At 28.3% G+C, this 12,479-nt stretch overlaps 3 protein-coding genes across 3 annotated transcripts; 1 reads left to right on the forward strand and 2 right to left on the reverse strand.

Moving 5' to 3' along the window:
• The first annotated feature begins 651 nt into the window (after positions 1–651).
• Ragc-d (Ras-related GTP binding C/D) lies at positions 652–5,185 on the forward strand. Its single transcript, XM_078183034.1, has 7 exons — positions 652–1,158; positions 1,417–1,568; positions 1,649–2,055; positions 2,135–2,271; positions 2,339–2,481; positions 2,588–2,736; positions 2,824–5,185. Exons 1-7 carry the CDS (start codon positions 1,156–1,158, stop codon positions 3,021–3,023), a joined length of 1,191 nt encoding a protein of 396 aa, XP_078039160.1. The 5' UTR covers positions 652–1,155; the 3' UTR covers positions 3,024–5,185.
• On the reverse strand, positions 4,301–8,842 carry Grip128 (gamma-tubulin complex component 5). The gene is made up of 14 exons (XM_078183033.1): positions 8,321–8,842; positions 7,810–8,238; positions 7,474–7,736; positions 7,229–7,400; positions 6,935–7,145; positions 6,557–6,857; positions 6,301–6,494; positions 5,923–6,226; positions 5,632–5,851; positions 5,251–5,539; positions 4,981–5,184; positions 4,814–4,896; positions 4,593–4,752; positions 4,301–4,393 (listed from the first exon to the last, which is right to left on the reverse strand). Exons 1-14 carry the CDS (start codon positions 8,390–8,392, stop codon positions 4,347–4,349), a joined length of 2,949 nt encoding a protein of 982 aa, XP_078039159.1. The 5' UTR covers positions 8,393–8,842; the 3' UTR covers positions 4,301–4,346.
• Positions 8,843–9,106: 264 nt separating this feature from the next.
• On the reverse strand, positions 9,107–11,808 carry Cabp1 (Protein disulfide-isomerase A6 homolog CaBP1). Its single transcript, XM_078183551.1, has 6 exons — positions 11,644–11,808; positions 11,275–11,468; positions 10,968–11,189; positions 10,678–10,884; positions 10,264–10,589; positions 9,107–10,176 (listed from the first exon to the last, which is right to left on the reverse strand). The coding sequence occupies exons 1-6, from the start codon at positions 11,663–11,665 to the stop codon at positions 9,858–9,860; spliced, it is 1,290 nt and encodes a 429-aa protein (XP_078039677.1). The 5' UTR covers positions 11,666–11,808; the 3' UTR covers positions 9,107–9,857.
• Between the last annotated feature and the right edge of the window lie 671 nt (positions 11,809–12,479).

Consider the following 12,479-nt stretch of genomic DNA (forward strand, 5'->3'; position numbering starts at 1 on the left):
CGAAGTAAAGTCTGTCTGTATTTTTCCGAGGAATCGAGTTTTCTTCCTGCGTTCCCTCTGGTTTTTCCTCCCTCGTCCAATAGGAAAATTGGGTCCTTTAGCTGGATGTTAATTCGTCGGATGACCCGCCTTCTGGTTGCAGATTGATGGTGGAGGTGGCTAGACGGCACGCGTAATAGGTTGAGGGTACGCGGGAACTGATAGCGCGCGAGGGTAGAAGGCCCGCCAAAACAAGAAATGTGGGGGTGTTGCGCGCGAAGATCTCTGCCTAAGGGCCGCGCGAGAGAGAAAGGTCCAGGGGGTCCTCAACCGAGAATTTACGACTTCCTGACCTGAAAGTCTCAGGTTTCGACTCGTCTTGCAAGATAAGGGACGATCGTTCAAGAGGCTACATGATTTTTCCTCTGTTGCTCGATTAGGTTCGCTAAATAAATTCTTATTGAAGATTCCGTGGGAATTCTCTCTCTCTCTCGTTATCTGTTTACCTATTCTAAATTATTACATTTGAATTTCCCTCCTATCGGCATCAACTGAGTTTATGATTTGTGTAACTAGAGGCGCTATTTATAACTACGTTCGCGTGATCACGCAACGAAATGTTAGTGGTTTGGTTGGTAGTTCTCATTATGTCTATTTTCATCGTATCCTTCATTCAATATCACAATTGGACATTATGTACTTTTGTAGCGATTACACGACAAAACTTCACATTTAAATAATTTCATTCGTTTAAAAATGTTTCTATATCAAAATCAAATTTATTATACGTTTAAAAAATATAAAATCTTTAATGGAAAAAAAAATTAATGAATGTTATCTCTTCATGACGTTAATTTTCATTTACAAACTGGGTTTGGAAGGCTTGAATCATAGAGAGTGAATTACATATGTATTTATTTTTGTGTCAATTTAGTCGTATTTTAGAATAATCGTCATTCACATTGATACTGTGCAAATAACTGTTATGCATCATTTATAAGGGTTCCACGTAATGAAAAACAAATTAATGATTCATTTACATTAATTTTTAATCGCAATTGGTGTATTTATTCTATAATGTGCATAGTAGTATAATATTGAGAAAGTTGATGGATACAAAGTCTACTTCTTAATAAAGACACGTTAAATAAATAAAAGATCTTAAATAATATAAATATGGTAAGAGCACTGATGAATCAAATGGTTATTGTTATACTAACAGAACTTATCATATCTTATTAAACTTTTTCGAACTATGTAATATAACATGTATCATGATTTACTAATACCTAACATGATTTTATTTAATATAATTCGTTTCATGACACTAGTTTGTCTGTATTATTGTTGCTTTATTTGAATATGAGAAATATCCAATTGATAATGAAGTATATTTTAAAAATAATTATTGTGCTATCAAAAATTTTATTATTGCAGGATGAAGATGATGATCAATATCAAGGTGTTTGCGATGTAGGTTCATTTCCTCAAGATTTTGGGTATGCATTATTTGATGGAGAAACAGAAGAATCCATGGATCCTTTATCAGGAGAACAAAAACCAAGAATACTCTTAATGGGTCTGAGAAGGTATCAAGAGTTCTTTGAATGTCCTAAATATTTTTTGTTGCACTATATTATTAGTTGTATAACATCAATGTTTGTTTTAGGAGTGGAAAATCATCAATACAGAAAGTAGTTTTTCATAAGATGTCTCCAAATGAAACATTATTCTTGGAAAGCACAAATAAGATTATTAAGGATGATATAAGTAACTCTAGTTTTGTTCAATTTCAAATCTGGGATTTCCCAGGGCAAATTGACTTCTTTGATCCTACTTTTGACAGTGATATGATATTTGGTGGTTGTGGAGCATTAGTTTTTGTTATCGATGCTCAAGATGATTATATGGAAGCACTTAACAAATTACACTTGACAGTTACAAAAGCATACAAAGTTAATCAAGCTATCAGATTTGAAGTTTTCATACATAAAGTAGATGGTTTAACCGACGATTGTAAAATGGAAACACAAAGAGATATACACACTAGAGCAAATGATGATCTTGCAGATTCTGGTACAAAAATAATAAGCTATATAAAATGAAATATTCGTCTATCAGTAATGTATATTATTATATAATGTGCATTTTTTAGGATGTGACCAAATACATCTTAGTTTTCATTTAACATCCATATACGATCACAGTATATTTGAGGCATTTAGTAAAGTTGTTCAAAAATTAATACCACAGTTACCAACCCTAGAAAATTTACTTAACATACTCATATCGGTAAGAAAGAGATATAAATTGCATATACTTTGGTTTTCCATAATATAGACTATAATTTATATTACAGAATTCTGCGATTGAAAAAGCATTTTTATTTGATGTAGTGTCTAAAATTTATATTGCAACTGATAGTTCTCCTGTAGATATGCAAAGTTATGAACTATGTTGTGACATGATTGATGTTGTCATTGATGTATCGTGCATATATGGGTAAGTTACTTAAGAATATCTTTATATTTACGAATACATTTTGATTTACATTATTAAATAATTTGTAATATTTTATAACATAAAAACCATTTGATATAAATTTTAGTTTGAGAGAAGATTTAGAAGCTGCAGCTTTCGACAGTCAGAGTTCCAGTCTAATTAAACTAAATAATGGAACAATTTTATATCTGCGTGAGGTTAATAAATTCTTGGCTTTAGTTTGTATCCTGCGGGAAGATAATTTCGACAGGCAAGGTAATATATGAATTTAAGATTAACTAATATTAAATAACATATTACAATATGTATTTTATATTCATATCTCTTTTTCTTCATTAATAGGTGTAATTGATTACAACTTTCTTTGTTTTCGAAAAGCTATTCAACAAGTCTTTGAATTACGCAATAAGGCTTTAGCATCTACAAATGTTAATAATCATTTGACTCCTCCTGTTAATTCAAACGAAACATCAAATGCTCCTACAGTGTCTCAAAGTGGTACCATGGGACAAAATGGTACTGTTGTAATAGCACAGAGTTAATTTCTGTATGTAATATTTTGAATTTTTATTTAAGCCTTGCAATAGAAGGTAAAATAACTTTCATATACATTTTTTTCACTTAGCTTTTAATTACTAGTAAATAGTATATCGTATAATCATGTTATCAATAATTTAATTTCGTAAATATTCAGTTACCATGCTGTAATTATTTTATTCTTATAAAATTTTTGTAATGGAACTATATTAAATAATGTATATACGTTACTATGTATTATATTACTATCTAAAATAAGAATTAATATAATTATTAATTAATTCTTGTCAGAAATTATTGTGTTTTCTTTCAGTTTTATGTCATGGTTCAAAACAAAATTTTTTGTTTCGAATAATTATTTATTTGACAGATTCTTTATGATTGAGGCACATTATTTTCAATATTTTTTACACCGTCGATAATATCTTTCACTTCACGGTGGAGAATATATGGAGACATACTGAACGTAATTATACTTTCTTCCAATTGGTACCAACGTATGTATGAAAATGTTTGTTCATATTCACTTAGAGTAATTTCATTGGGCAAGGGATAATCGGAATCTGAACTAAAAATTTTTTTCATAGCACAATTATTGAGTTACATGAAAACTAATTTTAGAATGGAAATAAATTTTTTTACCTGCTTTTGTACCAATTTGCGTTATGTATTACTTTTGGGATAGGAACAGGTAATCCTGATGGAGGTAAATTTTGAAATGCGACTTCGATTAAGAAACTGCGATTGAGATTATTATATGAATATACGGTTTCATTACTCTCTACGATCATATTTCGTGTATTCATCTGATACTGTAATATTAGTTCATCTGAAAGGAATTTATAGGAATGGATAGAACATTGGAATTGAAAGAATAAATTTGATAAAGATGATTAAAAATTATAGATTAAAAAGAATCTTTATTTTATGATACAAACGTGTATATTTCTGATATAGAACCCTATATCTTAAAACAAAGAATAATTTAATAATACTTTACAAAATATCGTATGATTTCCAATATTTAAAAATTATAAAAAGTATAGATATACACTTTGTAATGAGAACTTCATATAATTGATACTAAAGTGTTAATAAGTACAATTAAGCATTAGTAATAATGATAAGCTAATTGATCTTTTTAGTGTTTCATTTTGTTAAAAGTAAAAAGTCAAAAAGTTGTAACTATTCTCTATGAATGGCACTAACGATATATTCAAGGAATGTAATAAAAAAGTATTAAGTTGATCACAAAGTTCATTCAAGTTTTTGGTAAGATAGGTCTAGCAAAACTGTACAAAGTTTTTGACTAAACCAATATATTAATGTTAACCATATGACATACTGCAATTAAATGCCGAGCTTAAACCAGTCACTGTAAAAAAATAAACAAAAGTGTAAAATTAGAGAATATCGATATGTATGTTATAATGTTTACTTATATCCCAGTTATATATTACGAATATTAGAACAGTTTTATAATTCAATGTATAGATGGTTTTGAAGTTCATAAAATTAAAGAATACTAAATTGAAATATATAACACAGCTGTCTTAATAAAACTTCTGACTTACAATAATTTGCATCCTTATTCTGTACTGCATTATGAAGTGCTAAAGCAAGATATGTGTGATATTTAGTATAACTATTTTCCAAGAGATCCAAATCTTCACTGGCGTACATTAAATTTTTATAATTCCACCGAGCTCGAACGTGATTACACATTTCAATTAACTGAAAATATCATAACTTAACACAAAAAATTTCATTTTTTATATAGACAACATATACGTACATTATTCACAGTTGCCATTAAATCTTCATATTCTGGTGTTAACAAACAGTGTTCATAAACTTTTTGCAAATACTCATTATGTACTGTAATTACAATTGTATTAGATAAACAAAAAGAGTATATTTATGTGCATACTAATGAAAGTAAAAATTATAAACTTGGTTTACCTGAAATGATTATGTCTAAACATTCAGCTTTCATTAAATTCTTTTCTAATACAAGACTCAAGTTTTGTAGTACTTGACCTGACAAGTATGTATGTATAGAGGTAATTACATGTAATAAACAAAATCGCAAACTTTCAATGCGTCTTATATGAAACTGTTCCAACTCATTTTTAACTACACTTTTTGATTTTGTTCCTTCCAAATCTGTAAAAAATAATAATTTACTATCCTTTAACTATATATTTATTTAACCATTTATTAATATCTTACCACAAAATCTTAAATTATTCAACGTCCATAAAGCGTACTTTAATCTTAATTGAAATCTAAATATTTCATTATATTTTATAAAAGTGTCTTCGTTTAATATAATATTGATAGGCCAGCCTACTGCATACTGCAATGTTATATTATCTATAGCTATTAATACTTGATTCGTATAAATACTGCGGGCTGTAACAGACCAACGTGAACTTGAATCTGGCCATTTTTGAGATAAGATTTCTTCAAGAATACATGATAAATAGTATGAATTGCTCCACATTTGATTAGATTCAATCTAAAAAGATCAAAGAATGTGAATGAAAGTAATTTCATATGAAAAAATCTTCATACAAAATTATATTAATTACAAATCATTTTGTGCTATACCTCTTGAAATAATTTCTGGTAAAATTTACTCATTATATGACCTGCTTCCATCATGTACACAGATCTCATTAATGTTAAATGAGATTCCAATTTATATTCTTCTGACATGATATTTTTTACTAATTTACTAGCACTGTTATATCTTGATACAAGAATTTCTGCCAAAATAGTTTCTAATATTTTTCTAAATGGCAATATATAATCTGATACCTTTTCGAGTCTGAAAGTGTATAGCATACATTAAAGACATTAAAACTTTTGTGAAAAAGTTTAAATTTATAATAAACGTACCTTTCAAATAAATTGTTAGAATCGGTTTTGGTATTTTTAACTGTAGGGCAACTATCATCAGTTGCAGTGTTCTGTAATAATTCAGATGGAATATAGCCTTCTAAAGCTTTTAATAAAAATACATTATTAAATTCAGTTAATTGTTGTATAATAGCTCTTTCTACATCTTCATCACATTTATCAATTGCTTCTACATTTTCTTGAGGTAATAAGTTTTCTTCTTCTTGTAGTTCGTGTGTACTGTATTTACGAATTTCCATTTTTAATTTAGTGTAAAATTCATCAGTCAAAGACATTTTTATTTCTGAAACGGGAGGATAATTAGATATACTATATTATAATGGAATATAAATTAAAAATAAATATACTTTATACTACCATTCTCATTGTTAATTTTCCATATTTCTGTAATTCGATCTAGAGACACTAGTAACTCAACACTTTGTCCCATACGCTGCATTTTTTTAATTAGAATTTGCATTATTGGATCTGCTAAACACAAATCATCTAAAGGTCTTAAAGAAAATGCTTTATACTGTTCATTATTTTCCAATGATGTATCATTAAGAAATCTGAATGAAAGAAGGATAGTTACAATATATTACAGTTTTAATCTATATTCAAATACTTTTACCTGACAATTATAAATTCCTCTCTCCAGTCTTCAAATCGTCCTTCACCTAACCACGTATCAATTATATTTAAATAAACACTAAGACTACACAAATATAAACTAGCACAGATATTCGATCTTCTTCGATTGTGCGATTTCTGTATTTCAAAATATAGAGATGACAATAATTTAGACGCACATATCCAATTGGGTTGAACTTTCCAATCATATATAACTCTTTGATGAACTTCGTACAAAATCTTTATATTGTACAAACGTTTCTTTAGAAGAGTTGATAAAGACAAAAGTGTAAGAGATTCGTCTGAAAAAAAACAATACAATGAGTATTTGTATGATTATAATTTTGATGACTAAATTTGGCAGAAATATTTGTTGCACCTTGTTTCATAAACATTTTTTCTATTTCAATTATTTCATTTTTAAATTTCATTAAATGGTTTCCTAGTGCTGCATTATATGCTTCATATGTGAAGGGTGGCTTTTTACAAAGACTACTCTCTTCAGAATATATTTCTATACCAAACTGTTCTATTTCACGTATCATAGAAAAATACTTGCAAAATGGTGAAAGTATGCTGTTGAAAGCAACCTAAAACTTTCTGGTAGTAATGTTTGTGAATAATAAAGACTCATGTATGTTATATATAGCAAACAATCAATTAACATACTTACTGTTGTTAAGCTTGGTATAGATATATTAGGACGAATAAAGAAGTCTGTTTCATTATTTAGTTGAAATACTACCATACACATGGGAGTATAAAACATCCATAATAATTCTCTGCATACCGAGTATTCACTGAGTGTACCAAAAGTACCATAATCTGTCTCTGTTGCTTTATGCCTATATTTTATGTTAATATAATCGTAATAATAATAGTACAAGATAATAATTTTTTGTGTAAGAATATAATTACCAAATTTCACAAAAATTTGCATCGCAAACCTGAGTCTTGACTGGATACTTTCGCCATTCTAATTCATTCCACCATGTGTTTTGAACATTACATGCTAACCAATTTCTAGATTTAAGTTCTTCAGTTAAAGCTACAGATAGTGTGCTTAATTCTTTGTTAGCAGTAGCAGATATACACACTATTTTATCTGAATCTTTAAGATTCGCAGATATTTGAAGTTGTGTACTTAAGTCAGTAACATCTTCATCACTATCAGACCATTCCTACAAAAAATGTGACATGAAAATTCTATAAAAATTAGTATTATTTAAACACTATATGATGTTAAGTATTTACACTTTCAGTTTCACTCTTGTAATCGTCAAAAAAATGTTCTTGTCCATCTCTTAAATATTGAGCCCAATCAATTTCTTCTGTAGCTTCATTTTCATTTTCACCTATTGCATTAAAAGTACTTTCTCCTCGTGTTAGCTTCAAACATTCCAAATTGGATTTAGTAGTTTCCTTGGACAATTCCAATAATAATGTTAATAAACACCATTGCAAATCATATTGTGGATGTTGTTCAAAATCAAAACTTGATAAAAATATATCAACATATTCTTCAAGCTTTTTTGCTACATCATATTTTCCATGAATTGAAAACTTTGTAATCAAAGCTTTAATAGCTTCCTTTGTAGTGTTACTATTCACAGATAGGAATCGATGGTGTTTAATACTTGTCATACAGAACCGTTCACAAACTTGAAATCCCTCTTCATTTTGCTGTAATTAGGGAAGCGTTATTGTAACATTTGTTAATCTAATTTTAAACAGATAATGTTTAGTTAATTGTGATAGATAGTACCTCAAAAGATGTTATTGCCGTTATTAATTGCTTCATATCATTACGAATATCATTTAACGTCTTTGTACCCATTTTTGTTTAGGAAGCAAGTAATGAAATATCAAAATATCAAAAATTCAATAATCGTTATGTTGCTGAGAACAAATTATTAATTGAATCAGATACGAAAAATTGTTTCCTTGATTGACAAGCAGTTTTCAAAATTCTAACCTCTGATGTACTCTTTATTCAACTTCTAAAATAAACTTTTAAAAATAAGTATTTCAGTAATTTTTCCTTCGCATATGATTTTAAGCTTAAGAATAATGATACAGAAAAAATCATGATGATATAATAGAGATAATTTTAAATATTCTTTCAAGAAGAATGAACTAGAATTCTATTCAACAGACATGCACATAACTTCTTGCAAATACAAATAAAGTGTCGTTTTATTATTAAATTAATAAAAATAATTTGATATTTAGAAGAGTAAATATGTAGAAGAGGGATAGATACATATGTAGAAGTATAATACTAATCGATTCCTATGTATATAACATAGTTCGAGAAAAAGCGTCTACTATATCGACCTTGTTGCTTTATTCAAATTTCATGGACGTGTTTCAGATAAAAAATTTTAATTAAATATTCAAATGAAATTGCTATTGCACAATGTCTTTAACATATAAAATGTTATGTTGAAACAATAAAATTATATTAAACATCCATTTTTTTGACGTGAAAATTTATTTAATATAAATGTAAGATAGGATTACAAATAGGTAAATATAAATGAGAAGGTAATCGTTTTAAGTGTTTATAAGTGTATAAACGTATTTCACATAGTAATCTTACACAATATAAATTTCTTTTACAATCATGTTGGAAGACACTACATAACTGAATTCAGTAATGATATCTTATTAAAAGTAAGAAGTTTTATTGTATATGGAAATGTAAATCGAGACTGTAATATGTTGGTCCCATTTTGGGAGAACCAAATTATTTTATGGAATGCATTTAATATGTTATGAAATACCAGTAATTAATTATTTTAAATTTATATCTCCATGAAAAATGTAAATGCAATTAAATGACAAATAGGAATTCTGTTTTTACTATAACATTTTACAACGCCGTATTATCTACTGTTATGTTAAAAATGTATAAATAATTGCTTAAAAATATTCAGACACGTCTCTGATATTGTACTTTTTTTGTTCATTTCTATACAATAAAAGCGACATGCAAATTTAACTTTATACTGTATTATGCTGTATTTTTACTGTATAGTGAACAGATAAGACATCATAAAAATTGACTTCAATAGAAAATCTCTGTTAAAATTCCTGAGGATTAGTGTATGAATAACATAATGATGATCCGCTTTAGCTGAAAATAAGACAAATTTTCCTAATGCTACAATGACGATGATATTCGATTATTATTGTACATCAAGATGTAATGATGTCGATTCAAAATAATAATTTAATATAAAAACAAGTACTGAATTATTTATAATGGTATATGTATGTGATGTGCACATTTCTTTTAATTACAGTTCATCTTTCTCGTCAAGATCTATGTCACTAAGATCAATTTCTTCTGCCGGAGGTAGTTCAGCATTCTTGCCATCCCATGGTGTTGTAACAAGAATCTTAGGTAAATGAGCACCCTTTAATGGTGCCGTACCTCCTCGTCCGTAACTTAAGTCTCGTAAGAATTCATCTATTCCGACATATGAGAAACTTCCTTTGAGTAATGAGTATTTCATTTTTTTGATATTTACAACCGCCAATGCCGGGTAGCCAAAACCTCCTATTTCTAATGCTTCTTCAATGTGAGGTTGAGAACCAGCTTCTGCCCACACCCATCTATTAAAAGAAGAGATAAAATATACCTTGAAATTTTCTAAAACATACATTCACTCCTGCATAAAGAGTAGCATTTTTTGTACATACCCCCACATTTTTTGCTTATATTTCTCTCCTAGTTCATTTAATATTTTCAAATAGTTATTTCTACATTCTGACTGACAATCTAAGATATGGGGCAAAACTGATACAACGCATAATGGTTTGTCTGCACAAGAATTTTCCAATGCTTCCTTATTTATAATTTGAGTTACTTCTGGAGCTGGTACATTTTCTGCCAATTTTTCTGTTGCCCAACTTACAATATCGAAACTTGTTCGACCACCATCATATTCTTGTACAGAATCAAAAGATTTTTTACCAGGTGCAAAATATTTAATTGTAGGATATCCTTTAATTTCATATTGAATAGCCTATAATAGTGGTAAATCAAATTAAAGATATTAAAAAATAAATACAATTTAATTTTATATGCAATTAATGTTAAAAAGATAAACTTACTTTTAATTTGTTCACAGTAGCATCTATAGCACCTAATTTCACTTTTCCTTTAAGTTCCGTAGCAGCGGATTCCCAAATGGGGGCCAAATTTTTACAATGACCACACCAAGGTGCATAAAATTCAACCAACCACATATCTTCAGAATTCATTACTACGTCATCAAAGTTTTCATCTGTCAATTCAATTACATCCTTGGAATCTTTCCACTATGAAAAAAATACATCAGTGTTACAAAATTCACATACTTTCTATTTATAGTTGTTATATATTATACATTATTCACATCTACCTTAGAATCATCTTTGCCTTTCTTACGACGAAAAGTGCTAACCCTTTGATTAATTGCATTTAAAGCAGCCTCTAAAATTCCATCTGCTGTTCTAGGTCCAACATAATCTTCTGGCTTATCATTGACACCAAATATCTTAATTGTTGGAATACCTTTAATTCCATATTTTGACCCAACATTCATATGTTCATCTGAGTTAACTGCTCCAAATTTTACGATACCCTAATCAAAATTTATAATCTCAATAAGAAACTCATTTAAGAATAAAAAATGATAACATAGAAGAAGAAGAGAATGTTTAAATTACCTTTAATGCTTTAGCAGCCTTATTATATTCAGGTGTTAATTGTTGACAATGTCCACACCATGGTGCATAAAACTCGACTACCCAAATATTATCACTATTCAGTACTAAACTGTCAAAATTGCTCGAATCAAGTTTTATAACATCTGAATTGGAATTGTACAAACAATGGGCTCCAGTGATTAATATCAAGATACCTACATGAAACAAAAATTAGAAATAATGAAATGTACATAAATATAATCAAAAAGAATAGTCTAATCTCAATAAATTAATAAAAATGTATATGTAACGTGGTGTAAAAAATATGCCGGTTGATGCAATAAAGAAAGGTTGTAAGGCGGCTAGTAAATATTATTTTACAAAACTTACCTAGAAGAGCTTGCATTTTCATTCACAAAATATTAACAAACTTATAATTTACAATTATTTTCAAGAAGACATTCACTGCACAATGTTTGACTCAATATAGAATTGAAACGAACAACGAATACGTCCTCGTCCTAGCGTATTCAATACCCCACTCTTTATAACCACGTAGATATCACTTTTCGTGGATCGTTCTGATTGGTTCCTGTAATCAACATCCATATATTATACTTTACAAAAGAAATACATAACCCTGATAGGATATTAATTCTCTGAGATTACTTATCTACTTATTGTAGATAATTAAAACAATATAATTATTACACCTTTCTAATTTCAAAATTATTTTTTTATTACATAGAATCAAAAGACAATATGTTTAGTCATAAAGTTGTATTTTACAGTGAAAGTGATTTAAAATAACTCGAAATCGGGTATGTACAATTGGAATAAGTGTAGGCGGACTTGTGTGGGTTTAATTTATGCACCATACGTATATATAAGAATTTATTGTATTTTATATAAACATATACATATGTTTGCGATTGCACAATTGTATTGTCGCATTAATTACAATCTGTATTCTTTTCAGTAGTCCTAGTAATTGTTAAGGATTAACATAAGTATTTAATATTAAGAAACGAAAATACAAACAATATATAATTTATAATTTGTGTTAAATTTATTTGAAATCAATGACGTGTACTGTAATATATATAATTATTATAATGTTCACTATATTGTAGTTTTTGTTATATTGATTTGCAAGTTTTTAATTTCCGCAATGAAAATTAAAAACAAGTAAAGGATTTATAGTAAATATTTTACATAGTAAACAA

Source organism: Augochlora pura, chromosome 6 (genome assembly GCF_028453695.1).
Source record: "Augochlora pura isolate Apur16 chromosome 6, APUR_v2.2.1, whole genome shotgun sequence".
Classification (NCBI taxonomy): Eukaryota; Metazoa; Arthropoda; class Insecta; order Hymenoptera; family Halictidae; genus Augochlora; species Augochlora pura.